The sequence below is a fragment of the Theropithecus gelada genome, chromosome 16 (assembly GCF_003255815.1).
Source record: "Theropithecus gelada isolate Dixy chromosome 16, Tgel_1.0, whole genome shotgun sequence".
In the NCBI taxonomy this organism is placed as follows: domain Eukaryota; kingdom Metazoa; phylum Chordata; class Mammalia; order Primates; family Cercopithecidae; genus Theropithecus; species Theropithecus gelada.
Genome location: NC_037684.1, coordinates 23,746,650 through 23,766,421, shown reverse-complemented (window position 1 = coordinate 23,766,421; position 19,772 = coordinate 23,746,650). Strand labels below are relative to the sequence as shown.

The following is a 19,772-nucleotide window of genomic DNA, read 5'->3' as shown; positions in this document are numbered from 1 at the left end:
GTCGTGTTTTTGCCACTGCACTCCAGCCTCGGCAACAGAGTGAGACCCTATCAAAAAAAAAAAAAAAAAAAAGACTCTCTTTGCAGGATTGTGTGAAGATTTCTAAGAAAATGTATGTGACCCAGCACAATGGTTCACACCTGTAATCCCAGCACTTTGGGAGGCCTAGGCGGATGAATCACAAGGTCAAGAGATTGAGACCACCCTGGCCGACATGGTGAAACTCCATCTCTACTAAAAATACAAAAATTAGCCAGGTGTGATGGCAGGTGCCTGTAGTCCCAGCTACTTGGGAGGCTGAGGCAGGAGAATCACTTGAACCTGGGAGGCGGAGGTTGTAGTGAGCTGAGATCACTGTGGCACATGCCACCATGCCCGGCTAATTTTTGTATTTTTTTTAGTAGAGACGGGGTTTCACTATGTTGGCCAGGCTGGTCTTGAACTCCTGATCTTGTGATCCACCCGCCTCGGCCTCCCAAAGTGCTGGGATTACAGGCATGAGCCACCGTGCCTGGCCAGAGTATGTCTTATATTCTTATAGAGAGAGAATGTACCACATAAAATTCTTGTGATGATTCAATAAAATGTAAGGGCTTAGCAAAGTGCCTGGAGCACAGACAACACTTAAGTGTTTGCTAGAATTATCAATATTATGGTGTTACCCAAGGCACAAGGCCTCAGGTCGCCACTGCTCCCCTTCTCCCCTAAAGGCCCTGGGACAGGCTCTGCAAGGTTCCTCAGAGGGGTCTCCAAGAATAGAGCCTTCATCTGCTTCCTCTTGTCTACACACCGAGGTCTACTACTCTGCCCTCCCCCCCTTTCCTGTGGAAAGCACCAGAGGCAGCAGTGCCCCATTGGGTTGACTGGTGGTTGGGAGTGTGGGACTGAGCTCCCCTTCTTCACTAGTTTTGGGGCTCATGCCAGAATTTGGGCTGCAAAGAGCTGTTTCTCCCCAAGGTCCAACCTGGACAGGTGAGAGTCAGCTCAGAGTCTGGGAGGGGTGTGCAGGGGAGGGAGAAGCAAACTGACTTGAGAAGATGGAAAGTCTTTGGGGCTCGGTTCCCCAACCAGCTTGCACCGCCCTCACCCCACAAAGCTAGTGCAAACCCTCCCCACTTCTCTGCCCATTTTCCTTCCCCCTCACCACAGCCCCCAGCCTTTTCCAGGCAGCAGTTGGTGAACTTCCAGTGTGGGATCGTTTTCCAAAGAGAATTAATGAGGGTGATTGACAGCCGAGGATGGAAGCCAGGCTGGAGGAGGTGCACGATGCACCACCCCCTCTGTAAACCACTGAGAGTGGGTCCAGGACCCTCCTCTCCGCCAACCACTCCTGCCCCGCCCCCATAGCTGAGCAAGGTGAGGGGGAGGTTTGGGGAGAGACGTGGGGCTGGAGGAGTTGGGGTGGGACTGAGTTACCTTTCACCTTACCTCTGTCTACCCTCCCCCTACACCAGGCCTGGGGACCCAGGAGCCCAACACAGGGGTACACAGAGGGAAAGGCTGAGTTTGAGGTTTTTTGTAGTTGTGATTATTTTTCTCACATTGAAGGGAAGGGGTATGGGTCTGTCTGTGCCCCAACGCGGCCACTCCACTCTCCTCCTCAAGGCAGTACTTCCTTCGTTCTCCCAGGCCCAAACCAGCAGAGGTAAGGCTGTCTCTTCCCAGGCTGAGCTGCCCTGATCAGGATTCAGAGACCAGACCTTTTGTTATGAAAGAAAAGCAGTGTGGACTTCCAAAGGCTCTGGTTCGGTTGGGGTCACTGGTCAAAAAGTTGAACCAATAACCCCACCCTTGTAGACCCTCTATCAACTCCAAGGGTCCAGAGGGCAGGCGTGAGTGTGCGTGTGTGTGTGGGGGGGGGAGGTTGTGTGTGTATGTGTGGTGGCCGTGTGCTGTGTTTGTTGTGTATGTGTGATGTGGCTGTGTGATTGCCTAGGGAGTATATGCTGAGGCCATTGGGTTGCGGAAGTACCTGTCTGTGCATCTGTGCATCTATGCGTTTGTGATGTGTGTGTGTGCGCGCGTGCGCGCTGTGTTATATTGTGTGCGCCCGTGCACGCATTGTCTTCGATGTTGCCACTAAAGGAACCTTCCAACTCCCACTACTCCCACCTCAGGCTTTCACTCCGCACCAGGCGATGAAGACGTCGGCGAAACGCCAACTTTCCATGCCTAAGTCTGGGAAGGTCTGAAAATCCCGGCGGAGCTGCCTTCGTTGGGGGCCCGACAAATTCGTTGCAGCGGGGTTGGCCTCAGTGCCTCTGGCCGGATCACTATGTTTCCCCAGGGCGCCCTGGCAGGCCAGCCGGCGGTCTGTCAGTCCAGCTCCTGGTGCGGTCACCTCCTTTCGGTCCACCGGGTCCGGGGCTGGGACACCCGAGGGAAAACTTCAGAGCTCCGCATCACCAAGCCTGGAACTTACGCGTCCCCCAGCCCACGCGTCCCCAATCCCGGGATGTTTTCTGCTCCCGCACCCAGCGAAGTTCAGCGTCGCGTGGCTCCCCAGCGGCGCAACCTGCTTCCAAGACACCCTCAAAACCGCCCCATCTTTTGTTAACCGTTCTCTCTCTCTCTCTCTCTCTCTCTCCCCCCCGTCCCCCCACCCCGTGTGTGTGTGTGTGTGTGTGTGTGTGTTTGTGTGTGTGTGTGTGGCGGGGGAATGTCCAGGTCCAAGAATTGTTCCTAGTTTTGTTTTTAACATGTTTAGTGTGTGCATAAAACATCTCAGCTAATCTCAAGTACAAGACTTTTCCTGAGCAGAGGCTGAAATTTGCAAGTAATGCAAAGACGACTCCGGAGAGCGTCGCCGATGGCGGAGCGGGTGACGGGCGTGGGGAGCTCCACTGCAGTGCTGGGGTCGAAGTGGTGCTGACCCTAAGGCCTCTCCCCTTCTCCTCCCCCGGGAACTTCTCCAGGGTTATTTGGAAAATGAGGCGGGAACTCCAATCCCTGAGAAAACGCTCAGGGGAGCACGGAGGTGAGCGCAAATGGAAGCACACGGCCGGGCTGGCGGTGGGCTCAGTAACCAGTTGGCTGCCCGGCTTGCGCTAGCACTAAATGCTCGATCAGAAAGAGAAAAAGAGGCGCAATCATTCCAAATTTCAGAAAAAGTCAAATCGGAGAGGAAGATGCAGGTCTCTTTAGACTGCCCTTCTCCGGGCCTCGCTGAATGTGGGGGTTCTATCCACAGCGCGCGGGGCCGAGCTCAGGGAGGCCGGAGCAAAGATCTGATTCCTTTCCTCCTGCCGCCAAACCGAATTATTCAGTTTCTCCAACCTGAGTTACTAAGAAAGAAAGGTCCTTCCAAATAAAACTTAAAATCCACTGCGAACGACAACACTATACAAAAAGTTCGTTTTGGGGCCGGTGGGTGGGATGGAGGAGAAAGGGCACGGATAATCCCGGAAGGGCCGCGGAGTGCGGAGGACTTGGTCGCGGTCGAATCTCTGTTTCCCTGGGCAGAGCCGCGCAGGTGAGCTCTGAGTGCTGGCTCGGGGTTACAGACCTCGGCGTCCGGCTGCAGGGGCAGACATAGACCTCTGCTCCTGGGGCGTGCGGTAGGCACCGTATCGAGCCCAGCGACTGTGCCGAGAGCTCTGCGCACTTACCAAGTGTTAGGGGTGCCCGTGATAGACCGCCAGGGATGGGGCTGGTTCTGAGGGAATTCCCGCTACTGGGAAAGTCGGAACTCGGGGTGATCAAACAAGGAGTGCATCCCACCGCTGTGGGTGCTTACGCAGCGCAAGGAATTATTACCGGAGCAGTTGCGATGGCCTTTGCCCGGCGACCCGAGAAGAGTAAGCAAACTACCGTCCACCTAGCGGATCAGGTCCAATCCCCGCGCCTGGGCCCAATCCCTAGACCCCCGCGGCGCCGTATGCCCTCCCCCCAACTCTGGACGCCGAGGTCTGCCCCCCACGGCATCGCCAGGGTGCTGGAGTTTTCCGAGCGGGCCGCTTGCGCTAAGCGAGAAGGTCTGTGAGGGAGACTTGAGAGAGCCACTTCTGGCCTTTGTGACGACCCAGGGGCCTGAGGTATTGGTAGTGACAGGAGAGTTTCTTTTTTTTGCTTCCTTCTTTCCATCCCTCCTCCTCTCCCCTTCTTCTTCTTGGTCTTCTTATGGTTTTGGATTTTAGTCTTTGCAATTTGTCGTAAAGCAAATGACAAAGGCTTGGAGTTCTTAGTCCAGCTCAGTTCTTATATCCCTTCTGGGTAAACCAGTCTCAGAGAAGGCAAATGACTGATGCAAACTATCCCAACCAGCAACTTCATGGCTGAACTGGATCAGAACCCAAGCCTCAAGTGTCTCAAGCCAGCCCTCCCTCTTTAAAAATTTTTGGTAAAATATGGAATTGCTTCATAAATTTGCGTGCCATCATGGTGCAAAGGCCATGCTAATCGTCTCTGTACTGGTCCAACTTTTTTCCTAAGCAAGCATCCTCTCTCCCATCTAATCCAATACGAGATTACTGCGCTTCCCAGCCCACATCCTCTTTATGTCCACCTTTCCTGAGGTTGATGAGATGAGAGTCCTATTGGAGAGGATCCCTCCCTGGGAAGCCTGCTTCTGAGGAGACTCCAGGTTATTCCAAGCAGGTGCCCCAGCCCCACACCCTCTGGAATATAGGAGAAGCGAGCCTTGAAGAAACAGGTGATGATGGAAGGAGATGTTTCCTAATTTGTAAAATGGGGATAATAGTACCTGGGGTTCGAGCGTGTGTGTGTGTGTGTGTGTGTGTGTGTGTGTGTAGATGCACAGGACTTGGATGTTATGAGTGCTTGATAAATTCTAAAGGGCTGCAGAGTATGTCCTGTGGCTGCATAGGGGTGAAGATCCTCTGAGTTCAGAGATGCCCTGAGAGCTTAGAACTTAAGACAAGTATGCACTGGGGACCTCCTGGTTTTGGAGGATGCCCAAAGCCAACTGTGGCAGAGCCCTGCCAGAAAACCCATGCCTGCCCTTCTTTCCTAGGTCTTATAAGAAAGAATCCTGTGCATATGGTTCTAAGAGGAAATGTCTTTCCACTCATCCTGTCAATTCCAGCTCAAAAGCACTTCCTTTGGGAAACCCTCCCTCACAGCCAACCTCACCCAAAAAACATTCTCTTCCTTTGATGCACACCTTTGATGCCATCCCTGAAACCTCTCCTTAGCACTGCTGTAAGGCTGCCTCCATCCCTGTAGAGGAAAATGGTGATGGTAGAATGGAAGGTTTAGAAGGATATATATCCTCACAGGTTCACAGCTCCAGCTCCAAGGAGATGGTGGCATGGCTGGAATTGAGGAAGAAAGGAAGAAAGATAGTCCCACATAGAATAAGCATTTCTCTACTGAGCAAACCCTCCACACCCTGTTGGATGAGATGGGAGTGGGTTCTCCAGCTGCCCAGAGGAGGAAGCTTCCCTTCAAGAGCCCCTTCGTCCCTGCTCCAAGACTTCAAGATGAAGAGCTCCAAGCCAGGTGCTAGAGGAGTCTCTCCTTGGAAAAACTCACCTCTGTCTATTCCACTGGGGAGTCTAGTTTGAAATAGACTTGCTCTTCCTCCTTGCAGGACGCCTGACAGTGAGCTCCAACCACCCCTGCACACCCATTTGATTGATTTTGCCTCCTTAAGGAGGCCTGGGCTCAGCCATTCCCCAACCAGTGTTTTCTCCTATTCTTCCAGGCTGCCACCTCCTCCTCCTCCTCCTCCTTCTCCTTCTTTTTCGACTTAGAGTCTCACTTGTCAGTCAGGCTGGAGTGAAGTGGCACAATCTCGACTCATGCTGAGTTGACCTCCAGGGCTCAAGTGATCCTCCTGCCTCAGTCTCCTGAGTAGCTGGGACTACAGGCATACACCACCATGACCAGCTTATTTTTGTACTTTTTGTAGAGATAAGTCTCACTGTGTTGCCCAGGCTGGTCTCGAACTTCTGAGTTCAACCGATCTGCCTGCCTCGGCCTCCCCAAATGCTGGGATTACCGGCCTGAGCCACCTTGCCTGATCTCCTCTTTTTCTTATCACCATCCTCTTCCATCTCCCAATTCTACGACTGCTACCTTCACTCTGAACCCTAACAAGGAGAGCATGTGTGCGTGTACAAACATGAATATGCCTGCCAAGTTGCATAAAGTGGGAACAGGTGTTTGGGTATGTGGGGGAATTTGTGAAGACTGGCGGTTTAGGGATGGAACGGTCTCTCCCCTAACAACATAAGGCATCTTAGATGTGTGTGGACAGGTATCTCTCATAGGGTAGGAACACAAGTATAAATGTTATGTGCTTGGATCTTCTATATTTTCGAGTATGCACACCAGTGATTTGACTTGTATACTCGTGAATCTATGTAAGAGACAAATACTAGATAGTGTTTTTATTCAGAGATAGTGCTCATTCATCTTTAGGTATGTAGATGTATGCACATCACAGCATAAACTGTTTGCAGATCTATAAATGAACCTCTCTTTTTATAGACAAATGCTAGTGTGAACATCAGTGTAGGCACCTCTATGTTGGTATATGTGAGTATATATGTTGTATTTGAATGGAGTGCCTGTGTAGCTGTGTACACGTGTCAATAAATGCTTGTATACGTGGACACGTGTCCATCAAGGCCATGGATACTAATGTTTAGAAGCAAGTCCTGAACACAGCTTGGAAAATGCACCAGGGAGACTGGCCTGCAGTATTTCCTGTGCCCGCCCAGGAGCCATCCAACTGGACTCATCTCCCACTCCCAGATTTCGTCCGGGTTCAAGCAACACTTCAGCCTCTCGCGGCGCCAGCAAAGGCGGGGTACCACACAGGCTAAAGCCCAGAGGGCGGATCCCTTCTTCAGCTTCGGGGGCCTGCGAGGAGCTGCGGTGTCGCAACCAAACCCGGGCCCCTGCCGGAAGCGGAAGCCAGAACGGGGGGCGGTGGGGTGCAGCAGCGGCGGTCTCGGCGTGCCAGGCCCAGGGCGCCCCGCGGGGGCGTGCGCGCCACACGCGTACGGGGCAGGCTGGGCGCCGGGCGGCACCCTCCCAGCCCCGGCGTCTATTTACCAACAAACTGCCGGCGCTCAGCAGCGGCGCATTCCGTCGCGCTGACTAAGCGGCTGGCGCTGGCGGTCTGCACTTGACTCCCCTGCAGGTCCACTGCGGCTGGACCAGAATCGACGTGTAGACCCCGAAATCGGGAGACTGCGAATGCAGATTCCCTGAGTCTCCGCAGCCGCAGGGCCTCTGCCCACCGCGCAGCTCCCTGTCCCTTGGGCATCCAGACTCGCCACCTCTGTAGCATTTCTGCCATTATAACCGAGGTTCCTGGACTGCACCAATCGCCCTGCAACCCCAGCACCTCTCGGAGAAGACCTCTAGCTAGACCGGCCTGGAGAGTGCGCACCGCCCCCCTCCTATTTCACACTTCTCTACCGCGGGCTGTCCCGGGAGGCGGGGCCCGGCTCCAAGTCTCGGTGAGGTCACCGCGGGCGGTAGCCAATCCGGGACGTCTAAGAGGGCGGGGCCCCCGTCGGGTCCCGGGAACCGAACCCGAAGGAGAGGAGGGGGCCCCCATGGATTTAGGGGGGAGGGGAAAGCCATGGGGGGGCACCCCCCCGGAACCCCTTTCCCAGGCGCGCGTTCTCCGCTGAAAGAGGCTCAGAGAGACACTTTCTCTGGGATCTTAAGTGTGGGGGCTGCCAGCTGGGGGGCCAGTCCGGCCCAACGCCGGAGGCTTGGAAAAGAGAGTTGGCAGAGGGAGCAGACTACGTGCCGGGCCATGGCCCTTCTGCCGGGGCCCTGGACACAATGACCTCTTTGCCCTGCCCCCTTCCCGGCCGGGACGCCTCCAAAGCTGTCTTCCCAGATCTCGCCCCCGTCCCGTCGGTAGCGGCTGCCTACCCGCTTGGCCTGTCCCCTACAACCGCAGCCTCCCCCAATTTGTCCTACTCCAGGCCGTATGGCCACCTCCTGTCCTACCCCTACACCGAGCCAGCGAACCCCGGAGACTCCTACCTGCCCTGCCAACAACCCGCGGCACTCTCTCAGCCCCTCTGCGGCCCCGCAGAGCACCCTCAGGAACGCGAGGCAGGTAAGTTCGGCCGTGGCGGCTCTTCCCACCTCTGGGGTTCGGCTCCTGTGTGCCCCTAAACTTCTCCCTCGCCTGGTTGGACGCAGCTAGCGGGATTCAAACCCTACTTGGATTCCCTGGGAAGTGGGGGTGGGGGGAGGGTGAAGGGATGGGGCGGGAGACACGGGGGGAGGGGCGGGGGAGAGTTGATCTAGGTCTCCTTTCAAAACCGACCTGGTTTCGATTTGCAGTTGTGTAAAGATGGGCGAAAGGGCTCCCTCCCACCCCCAACCTGGAGCAGCGGGGCTGTGCATACCTACTAGTAACGGAAAACTGAAGCACTCCAGATGTGGGGATGGGGGCCTAGTCCTTTGGTCAGAAATCCCCCCGGCCCCCCGCCACAACCCATCCTGCACTCCCTTCCTGCCCCATGTCGCCCCTCTCTGGGTTAGTCTCAGAAAGCAGTGATCAAGCCAAACCCTGAAAAACAAATCAAATCCTAGTGAGAGGGCTGTAGACATCGAGGCTTATTCTGGGCTCTGTCCTCTCCCTTCCCTGGCCTTACCTGCTCTCCTCAGACTAGGCCTGACCTTGACGGGAAGCTGGCCTGGCAGAATCTGGAACTAGGATCCCTCCATCCATTGTTCCGAGAAGGTAGCCAAAAGTTGGCCAGAAAGTCCCTCATCTTTCCCTGACTACCTCAGCCTTCCAGCCAAAGGAGAGGCCATCGCTGTCATCTCCACTCTTTGGCTTTGGGGTAGGTAAGGCCACAGTTCCCATTGCCTGGAGCAACTCTGAGCTCCTGAGAAAGTGCTCACTGGAAGGCCTCAATGAAGTGGAGAACCTGGCCCATCTTTGGGATCCTGGGTCTTGCAGCTGAGCTGACATACAATGTGGGTATGGCATTGTCCACAATCCCATCTGCACTGGCTCCAGCTTAGCCTCCAGGTCCCTGGACTATCTGCCTCCATCTAATTGCCCACCCCCTCCCCCTGCAATTGTCTTTGGCAGTCTCTTCCAAGGAGGCATATCCACTAGGTCACTTCACTGGAGTCAGCTCAGGACCAAGACATCTTCCTCCCTTCTCCTGTGGCTCTGACATGCTCACAAACCATCAGAGCCATAAGTGACCCTAGGATTTGGGAGCTCAACTTTTTTGACCTATAGATGGGCAAAGCATGCGGCCAGGAGCATTGATTTTAGGGATCTTCCTCCAACCCTCCAAAAGTTAACTGCCTTCAGTGACAGAACTGTGGCTGTCTCTCCTGGGCTGCGGGGTATGGTTGGAGTAGGGGCAGTTGCAGGGAGGAGTAGTTCTAGTTTTTACAAATGAATACCTTTGACTGTCCTTTAGTGTATGCTAATAAGATGTGTTTGTGTTATGCATTTGGGGACTAGGGTGGGAATACCATGACCTTGTCCTCAGGATAATTGCTGGCAGTAGGGTTGGTGTTGTCAGTCTTGTCTGACACATCCCTTGCCTTCCCTTTGTTTGATCTAAGGACAACCGAGTGGAGAGTTCATTTTCTTTAAGGACTTTCCCCCATCCAACGAAAAACCACACACACCCAGATTTCCTTAGAGTACATTTCTAGCATTTCTCTACTGGAACTGGTGGGTTCGGGCGCTCTGGAGTGGAGGGCGTGTGATCGAGAGCTTGGGGTCCTCCTTTTACTTCCACTCTATGTCCACTCCTGCCTTGGGAAGAGGTTTGGCTCCAAATGAGCGGCGCCACCACGCCATTGAGTCGTCGGGAGCAGCGGGCCTGGAGAGAGGCCTTGGGGCTCCATGATCGCGACCCGGGCAGATCCAGTCGTGACTTGCTGGAATTGGGGTAGGGAAAGACAGCTGTCAGGGAAAGAACTTGGAGGGGGTCTGCTGGGAGAGATGGGGCGCGGAGGGCTGTGCGAATTCAGCAACTGGGTTGGCCTCAGAGACTCTCTGCGTCGCCGCTCGAATTGCACAGTCCACGCAGCCAGAGAGGCGCGGGTGGGCTCTGGGCTGCCAGCCCAGAGCTGCCAGCAGTGGGGTCGAGGCAGGGGAGGCAGGACAGGCGCGGGCGGGAGCGGAAACCCAACGGTTTTTCTGGGAATTGGTTGAGGCAGGGTCGAGGAGGGAGGATCTCAGAAGCCCGCAGCGCCCGAGGCCACGGGTGAGGGATGCGGGGGAGGTGACGGCAGCTGGTGACCGCGGCTGGCCGAGGGCGGGTACACTGACGTGTGGAGGGTGAGCCCGACTAGGGGAAGAAGGTGGGGGGACGCGGGCGGACACAAGCCGCTCTCTCTCGGCTCAGGTCGGCTGGCAGACCTGCAGGGAATGCGGCGAACGCTGCCCTAAGCCCCCGGGCATTGCGGCTGCTTCATCCGCCCTACTCCTCCCATCGCCTGGGACCTCTCCAGCGTCCCCGTAGAGCCCCGCAGGTTAGGGTGGCCGGCTCGAAGAACGGAACCCCCTCGGTCCAGCCCTCCCCTGCCCCTCAGCATTCTAGGGCCGGGCTGTCCCACGGCCGAGATTCCTGGAGAGCTAGGAGGGCCAGAGCTGACCAGATCCCCCGCGGCGGCACCGCAGCGCGATCCAGGAGTGGCCCTGCCGGGCTGCGCTGCGCGCTCTCGGAACCCGGGTCACCTTCCCTGCCGCCGGAACCGCTCTGTGTGCGCTGCCCAACCAAGGAAGGGGCTGCCCCACGCAGATCCGGCTTCTGGGGATCCCTGGAAACCCAGCCGGCCACGGTGTGGCGGGGCAGTGATGGTCACTTTTCCTGCTGGGTGCGCCTGAGCAGAGGGGCAGCCCGTTACAGTAGGCGAGGCCAGGGCAAACCTGGGGTCTCTATCCGCGCTTCGAGGCTGGGATTCAAGGTCCTTTCAGCCGGGCCTCTCACCCACCCCGCTGGCCGCAGCCGGAGGCTGCCACGCGGACACCATCTCAAGCCTCTGAGCATTGCTCTTGAGTTCCCTCCGCCTGCTGTGTCCTTCCTCTGTCATCTCTAGGCCTCGGCTCAGCCCAGGACTTAGCCTTTCTGCCCCGCCCTACCCCAAGCTGGCGCCACCGCCCGGGGCTGAACTCCGACCTCCCACCGCAGGCGCCGCGGTACCCTGGCTGTGGCCCTCGGCGCTTTCTTCCTAGGGTCACAGAACCCATAGGAGTGGGAGCTCCCTGGGAGCAGAACTGCCCCTTGTATCACCTGGCGCGGTGAACGTGGGGGTTGAATCGCTCCACGCGGAAAGTAGAAGGCAGGGGCCAAGGGGGCGATCCTGGTGGCTGCGCTTTTTGATAATTGCCGCCGACGGCTTGCAGACGAGATGCCAATAAGCCTATGAAACTGCCCATCCTACCCCCTCGCTCCCTCCTCGCCCCCTACACCGTGTTGTGCTGCCCACCAGACTCAGAGAAGCCGCGACCGTCCCCGGAACCCTCGGAGCGGCGCCCTCAGGCTCCAGCCAAAAAGCTCCGCAAACCGAGGACCATCTACTCCAGCCTGCAGCTGCAGCACCTAAACCAGCGTTTCCAGCACACGCAGTACCTGGCGCTGCCCGAGAGGGCCCAGCTGGCAGCGCAGCTCGGCCTCACCCAGACCCAGGTGGGGCCAGTGTCATCCTTCCCCAGCTTTCACCTTCCCCACACGTGTTCTCTGGGAACTCATCCCCCAGCCCCAGCTGTGAATGACTGATGGCGTGGTGCTGTGGCCCTGTTGTCACAGTTCTCCGGGGAATGTTCATAGCTGGCTGTTAGTAAGCCTTGGGGGGAATGTGTTGAAAGGTGTGCATGTAGGTGCGGGTGGGGTGGAGGGGGTCAGGAAGAGGAGGGTAGGGCAGACAGGGAGACATGGATACTAGCTCAGAGGCAGGAACTCAGGAGACTTCTGGGGCTGTGGGGGACTGGAGCAAATGTTCCCAGCCTCTGCTGGTCTCCCAGGACTGCACCTACACCTGGATCCCTTTCCCTTTCTCGAAACTTTTCACACATACCTTCCTCCTGATCTTTCATTCTTTCCCCTTTTCTCCCCAAAGGTAAAGATCTGGTTTCAGAACAAACGCTCCAAGTATAAGAAGCTCCTGAAGCAGAACTCTGGGGGGCAGGAAGGGGACTTCCCTGGGAGGACCTTCTCTGTGTCTCCCTGCTCCCCACCCCTCCCCTCCCTCTGGGATCTACCCAAGGCAGGGACTCTGCCCACCAGTGGCTATGGCAACAGCTTTGGAGCCTGGTATCAGCATCACTCCTCAGATGTCCTGGCTTCGCCTCAGATGATGTGAATCTGGGGAAGGGCGGGCCAGGCCCCCAGCTCTCCTGCAAAGTCCAGGACCCAGGCAGTCCACCTGCACCCCTTCTGGGCTGGGAGGAAACCAGCTCCAGATGGGTTTTCTCTGGAGGACAAGCAGTTAGAGGAGAAAAAGGAATGGGACAGAGGCTGTACCCCTAACCCAAACATCTAAATCAAGGACCTCAGCCATAGTCATTGTCCCCACCACTACCATGGACTGGACACCTTCCCTCCAGCTGGACAAAGGCTCTGGAGAGAGAGAGCCATTGGCTGGAGTTGACACTGTCCCCAGGACCCTTGGTCTTGCCACTCCCCCACTCCTTCTTCCCTCTCCCTCTTTCCCCTCCCCCTGCCTTCTTGAAAAGGACTGAATCCCCACTACAGCCTGGGTGCAAAACCAGCAAGAAACATTAAGTATTTTTTTTTTTCTTTGTGTGCCTTGGGCCTTGCCTAACCCATTTGTGAGCAAAAGCAGAAGTGGACCACCATTAGCTCCCACCCACCCAGCGATTTTTTCCCTGGAGATCAGCCCGTTACCCCCATAACTGATTTACCTACTTACCATCCAGGAAGGTAGAAGAGATGCAGAGAAATGTGGAATTTGTGGACCTATGGGTAATTTATACTCTCCTCCAAAAAAAAAAAAAAAAAAAAAAACCCTCTTTCCCACCTCCCCACCCCCGTCTCCCCTTTTTGAATAGATAATGGATCCAATTATACATATAATTCAATAGGTATTTATTGAGCAGCTCCCTCCTATTCCCCATCCCTAGTCCCTAATGAACCCACAGGCACACACTTTTGGAAACCTGGTAACACTTGGGGGGAAATGGGGACCAACTGGCTCTCTGGATTAGTACGGGTATAGACACCCCCAAATAGGTGGGTAGGCCCATTGATTCAGCTCCTTGCAGCTGTCTCTGTTCAAAGAAACTGTGCAGATTTAGAACGAATTCGAGCTTGAGCTTCACACCACCAGCTTCCAGAGATTAAAGTTTGTACAAAACTTTGCGTTCTGGGTGTGAGATGTGTTTGTTTCCTGACTTCTTATGGGTAGGGCCTGGTCACGCATCTCTTCTGGCCCATCTGACTCTTCTACCATGGAATTACAGGCATCAGAGGCACTGGATTCTAGATTTGTCTTGGCCACTAACTAACTTTGTGATTCTGGCTTTGGAATGTTCTAACAACGTCCACCATTTAATATGCTCCCGTGTGAACCCAGGAGATGCTCATGCAGGGTCTGAGTGCGACTCCCCAGCAGACTCTCTCCTGGCCCAGTTCTAGAGGGAGCCAGGCATCTTACAGTCCCTAGGCCCCACCTTTAGCCCAGGGAGAGGCCCTGTTCACCTTGAGAGAGGGCACACCCACGGATCCGGTCCAGTCCTACCTGGAGAAGTGTGCTGCTTGGGGGCAGGATGGCCTCAGCTCACCTTGGGGAAGGAGGAGGGGCAGGTCTGAGAAGGAAAACACCGAAAGGAACTGGAATTCTCTTCCATCCAACAAACATTTGGAGACCCTGGGCTCTGCTAGATCCTTGGGATACCATGGTGACCGAGGCAAACGAATGACCAGACGCTGGTGTGGTGAGTTCCAGGCAAAGGAAAACACAGATGGAGGTGTGGGTATTGTCAAGGGCCTCCAATTCAGGCTGAGCCAGGGGGCTCAGTGCTGGGCGAGAAGGGCAGGCGGCCTGGGGAGCAGCAGGACCTGACAGACTCCTGGCCACCACACCCCACTGGAACACATAGCACCACCCCCACTCCCACCAGGATCAGCAGGATAAGGAGGGCCTTGGGAGAGGAGCTGAGGACAAGGGTGGCAGAATAATTCAGGGAATCCAGCCCAGCATGGCCTGAGGGGCTGGGGGAGGAGCCTCCAAATCCAGGCAAAAATCTTCCAAGTTGAGCTTCCCTCTTACTGCCTAGACCTGTTCCCAGACACTGCAAACTGGGTGCCTGCCCCAGTCTGAAAAGCCCACTCAGACACTTCCAGCCAACCTCTGCAGGCCAGAGAGAAGCCCACATTGGAGTCATATGTAGGGCAGAGGGGTATGAAGTCCCCCAGCTCCTGATGCCTACAGTCAGTTCCGCCTCAGCCCCTATTCTTCACCCAGTTCTGGGTCAGTGACCACCCTTATTCCACAAAACACACCCAGAGGATTCTCTTGGGGACGGCACATGGCACGGGTAGACCAAAGCCAAGATCCAGGAGTGGTGAGGAATGGGAGTGCCAGGAGGACAAATATCTTCCACTTCCTCCAATGCCTTCCCTTGCGCCAAGCCCCAGGCTCCACTGGCTCTCTTCTCTTCTCTTGGTCTCCTCTGAGGCCACAGGCCCTCCGGGCAGCTGTTCCCGCCCACTGCAGGTTGCACACTCCTCTTTCCACAGACCCAAGATAAGATCTACCGCCCCATCTAGGAAAGCCTCCAAAGGCGAGATTAATTGGACAGCCCAACACAAGTCACATTGTTAAAACAACAGCCCAGGTTGTAAAGTTAAGTAGCAGAAGGAGTGTAATTACTCTCTCAGCTAGAGGCCAGCTGAGCTGACAGCATCCCCCTCCCCCCCGCCCCCGCCCCTCCCACCCCCTTCCTTCTATCCATCCTTTCAGGAGAAATGGGAATCTCTTTTCCATTTGGGAGCTGGTCCAGTTTCCCTGAGCTCCTGGGTGGCGATGGGCCTGGAGTCCCCGGTGGAGGAGGTGCCCGTTCCCTTCCCTCAGGCCATCAGGGTTGTAGAAGGAGAACCCCATGGTTCCTTCCCCTGGGGGAGCCCCACTGGGAAAATTGGGTCAGTAAGGGAGGGGGACCAAGACTGGATGGTTAAGAACAGAGGCTTTAAGCTACAGAGAGTCCCAGCTCTGTCACCTTCTAGCAGTGTGACTTTTGGTAAGTTACTTAACCTCTCTCTGAGCCCTGCTTGTTCCCATCTCCCACCCCCACCCAAGATGTGAATACTAATAGGACTTGCTTTGCAGAGTGATTGTGATGACAAAATGAGATAGTGCTTGCAACATGCTTGACATGGTGCCTGGAACAGAGTAAGCACTTAATAAATGGCATTTACAACTGCTGTTATTATCGGGGGATGAGAGGGGAGGGGTTTCAGCGAGGGGGAATTCCTACTGCCATCCATTCACCTCTGCCCCTGGGAGAACTGCCTCCTAGGAGGGCAGAGGAGGAATGAGGCTGGAGAACTCAAAACATCGCTGGTCACCACCATCCGAGAGCTGGATGCGGGCAAGGTCCCAAATGCCGAAGACGCAGCACAGTGCGTCTGAAGTCAGCTGCAACTGGAAGATGGGAAAGTGTGTCCAGAGAATGTCCAGGGTACTACAAGGGTCTCAGCTACGGGAAAGCTGACTCGGGCTTCCCCTCCTTTCTGGGCCACTCACCTTCCCTCTCCCCATATACTATTTTAAGTCATGCCTCCATGTTTTCTCCCAGCAAAATGAGATTTAATTAATTCAATTAAAGCAATTTTGGGAGCGGCTCCTGAAGGCTTTCAATGTGAGATAATTACAAGTAATTTGCTGCTGTGAAGAGGAAAAGGGCACATGGGGTCTGAGGGGAAGGGAGGTAGCCCCCTCCTCACCAAATACACACAGATCTTGAGGGATTCCACACTGCAATCTTAACTGCCCTCCCATTGGCCAAATTACTTGCAGGTGGGAAGAGGGAGAATGTGGTGGTGGTTGAGGGGGAAGACACCCAGTGACAGGCCGCCCCTCCTCCACCCCAAAATCTGAGGTGGGGGTGGGGAGCTGGTTGTTCCCCGACAAAATGTCTGCAAAGCCATAGCAGCTGATTACTCAGCTCCAAACCTCATTTGAGTTTGGATGCCTGGACTTGCTTCTGGGATTGTATCCAGAGAGTCAATGGAATGTTATCCCGGTAGCTGAGGCCTGTGTAGACGGGGGCCTTGGAGATCAAGGACCTCCCCAGAATTTATAAGGGACGTGGGTAGAGAGAGGAAAAGTCTGAGAAGGTGGACAGTGATTTCCTGCTTCCGCCAAGAAGCTGACGGGACTCTCATTTCTCTCCTCCCCTGCTCAAAGTCTGTCTAGTTTCTGCCTGGTGTCTAATCTCAATTCCTCCCATTATAGTGATGGCAAAGCTCCTCTCAATTGAATGTACAAGGCTTCTTCCTTCCAAAAGGCATCCTACAGGTGTTTCCCATCCCCACTGCCCCAGGGATAACCCTTTCCTTCCCAGGCCTCACTTGGCCAGGAGGAGGCAGGAGGGGGACATGATGGAGCTGAGAGGGAACTAGAGGTAGAAGCTGGGAAGCAGGGGGTTAAAACGAGGTGTGGGGATGGGCTTCAGGCCTCTGCAAAGACCGTTTCAAGCCCGCCCATGAAGGAGCTGGCTTTCAAGAGACTAGGGTTTCCCTTGACCTGGGAGCCCCATTCCAGGAGGTGAGTAATGTTTTAATAATAATGGTTGAAAAGAAAAAGTCACCGACCCCAAAGTGTTTCTCTTTCATATCTTCCCCGCTCATTTCAAGGTGGGGTAAAGAGGAAGAGTTCCTTCAGCTCTTGTTTCTCCTCACCTCACCCCACCCCACCTCGTGCCCCTGCCCCTTCTCTGAGCAGCATGGCTGTTGGACCTGGGGAGCCGGGAGAAGTTCTATCAGTGACTCCTTGGGTGACTGCTGTCTCTCCTTCCAAGATGAAAACACTTTGAGAGCGACAAGTGGCCTTTTCACCATACTTCCGCTTCCCCATTTCCTGGGCTGTGCAGATTGCTTTAAAAGGGGGAATAGGGCCGGGCGGGTGCGGTGGCTCACGCCTGTAATCCCAGCACATCAGGAGGCCGAGGTGGGCAGATCATGAAGTCAAGAGTTGGAGACCATCCTGGCCAACATGATGAAACCCTGTCTCTACTAAAAATACAAAAATTAGCCAGGCATGGTGGCGGGCAACCTGTAGTCCCAGCTACTCGGGAGGCTAAGGCAGGAGAATCACTTGAACCCGGGAGGCAGAGGTTACGGTGAGCCAAGATTGCACCACTGTACTGTAGCCTGGCAACAGAGCCAGACTCGGTCTCAAAGAAAAAAAGAAAATTTGGTGGTGGGGGTGGAAATAAAAGGCCCTTCTACTCCTAACCTCAGAATGCAAAGGCCCCAGAGAAATGCTTGGAGACAAGACAAGCCAGGGAGCCAGGCACACGGCGCATGTGCACACGTGAACCCACAGAAGATATATGCACACAGGCAGGCGGACACACAAAATGGGGTGCAGGGAGTGGGCAGAGCCACACGTAGACACATGTGTACATGAAGCATTCCCATGGTTGTACATGGACATACACAGAGAGATGCCCTCGCAGCTTATATACTCACAGAGAAAAGCACAGCACAGCGAAGCACCGAAAGGGAAATGCCCAGCGACTTGACCATAGGCAGAAACAGACGTGCATGCCCAGAAATATACAGACTAGCTTCCTTGTGTGCAAGCACATGGGTGTAGGCAGGGGGCAGTCTCTTTTTCTCTATCTCTTTCTTCTCCTGCCCCTTCCCTTTCTCTCTCCCTTTCCTAGCTCTGCATCTATTTTCTGGGAACATTTCCCTGGTGAGTGGTTGAGGAGAGAGGCTGAACAGCCACAGAAATCTGATAATTTTATTCTGAGTTGATTGTTTGTGTTCCCTGAAGCTTTGCCTACTTCTTTTCCTAAGCTCTAGCAAGAAGAGCTTCTGTCCCCAGCCCTTCCTGGTACAACTCATGGCTCCCAGACATGTCTTGGAGTCCAGCTCTGCCACAGGAACCCAGAGGCTATTTAAGGGGGCTTAAGTGGCCTTTCCCTCAGAAGTCTCCACTGATCCCTCTGCCCCCTTTCCCTGACATTGACTCCCATCCAGGGAAGCAGGAAGGGGCTTGGGATCACAGAGTGGTGAGGAAGGCACAGCTCTGCGAACCAAAGATCTGTACCTGATACTAATTGCTGTGTGACCTTGGGCAAGTTACATACCCTCTCTGCAACTCAGATAATTTCTCTTGCTAAGTTCTGGGTGCAGGGACCAGAGTGGGCTAATGTGTGTCTTCCACCACTTTCCACTCTAGTCTGGGGCTTTGTAAGGCAGACCCTGTCTCTACCATTAGACTAAGCTCCCCTGTGCCGCAGATGGGATGCATCCTATAGCTGGCTCTTCCCAGCCCCCCAGTTTGATGATGCTGAGGTACTCAGCCCCACTGGCGCCGTAGGGGGCATGTCTGGCCAGCTCAGGAAGGGGAAAGGAGTCGGCCCCAAGCTTCCTCCAAACATCAAGCTTTCTGATTCAGTGTCTCACAGTGCCAGGCCTTCGGCCTCTCTGGCCCAAAAACGGAGAGATGACTTCATTTCCAGGGGAGGGTGCCACTCTCCGTGGAAGAGATTCCTCTCAGCTCTGTATGAACCATTCCTTTCAGAGTTTAGTTGCTCGGGGTTAAGCCTAAGGAAGATCATTTTGCCGCCACATGAGATTTAACTCAAGCCTGTGGCCCCCACTCTCTCACCCTCTCCACCTCCAGCTGATGTAACATAGAGGCCACATCATGAGGTTGGAGCACACATCTGGATTATCCCACTTCCATCAAGAGGTTCCCTGGGCATCTCCTCCACCTACAAGCCCATGCCATGATTATCTTCTCTGTCCTGGTTTGCACCTTAGCCTGACCCATTCAGACTTGTACTCTTTCTTCAGGCTGGAGGTTGCCAGAGAGAGCTGCATGGGCCTCCCCTCTCGGACTAGGGACTCCAGGGCGCCCTGGCTTCTTTCTCTGCCTGCTCACCCCTCCCTCAACCCTGATGCTCCCACTCTCTTTGGGGTGGAGAGGCTCAGCTCCTGGGGTTGGGTAGAGGCCTAAGAGGGGAGGGGGCCACATGGCACTTGCCAGGCCATGTCCTTTCCACTGCCTGCCTTGCCTGCCAGAGAGCCACCAGACCACTCCTCTCGGGCTGAACCCAGGAGCTGCTTTCTCTGTCTCTGCAAGCTGGGGCCTGCTGCAAGCTCCTCCTCCCAGCCCTGGAGCCACCGGGAATTCTTTGCTCCAACAGATCCTGGGGGAAGCCAGACTGCAGGAGGCTCCTGACATGCCTCTGCCCAGCTCCTGTCACATTCCCCAAGCCCAGGGGGATCAGCTGGATCCACCAATGCAGGCCTCTTCCACCCCTTGTGACCCAGGTCTTTGCCCTTAGCTCCTCAAACCCTCCTACCTGCCTTTCTAAACCTTGAATTCTGTCTTGGGACTCATCTCTGACTTTGGATCCCTCCCATTCCCAGCCCCTTGGCAGCCCTATCCAAGCGATAATTGTTATTCCCCCAACCCCCTTGAAATAAGATTTACCTCCTCCTCCATAGAGCCCTTATAAAGTCTTCAAGGATTTGCACTCTGAGATGCAGGCACTCAATTGAGAGGCCTTTGGGCAAGTCACTTCACATCTCTGGGTCTTTATTTCCTCACCTATGCAGTAGGGCCAATGATCAAATGATGCCTCCAAAGGT

General features: G+C 55.0%; 1 protein-coding gene and 1 non-coding gene across 2 annotated transcripts; one reads left to right on the top strand and one right to left on the bottom strand.

Moving 5' to 3' along the window:
• Positions 1-4,341: 4,341 nt before the first annotated feature.
• On the bottom strand, positions 4,342-4,445 carry LOC112610436. The gene has a single exon (XR_003116341.1). It is a non-coding gene; the product is annotated as a U6 spliceosomal RNA (small nuclear RNA).
• Positions 4,446-7,472: 3,027 nt separating this feature from the next.
• DLX4 (distal-less homeobox 4) lies at positions 7,473-12,921 on the top strand. Its single transcript, XM_025362703.1, has 3 exons — positions 7,473-8,050; positions 11,410-11,606; positions 12,037-12,921. Exons 1-3 carry the CDS (start codon positions 7,768-7,770, stop codon positions 12,277-12,279), a joined length of 723 nt encoding a protein of 240 aa, XP_025218488.1. The 5' UTR covers positions 7,473-7,767; the 3' UTR covers positions 12,280-12,921.
• The last annotated feature ends 6,851 nt before the right edge of the window (positions 12,922-19,772 follow it).

Bases quoted from the DNA above. Each gene is read 5' to 3' on its own strand.
- DLX4 (XM_025362703.1), top strand. From the start codon at position 7,768: ATGACCTCTTTGCCCTGCCCCCTTCCCGGCCGGGACGCCTCCAAAGCT. The intron at 8,051-11,409 runs GTAAGTTCGGCC...GCTGCCCACCAG, and splicing joins CCCTCAGGAACGCGAGGCAG to ACTCAGAGAAGCCGCGACCG. The intron at 11,607-12,036 runs GTGGGGCCAGTG...TTCTCCCCAAAG, and splicing joins TCGGCCTCACCCAGACCCAG to GTAAAGATCTGGTTTCAGAA.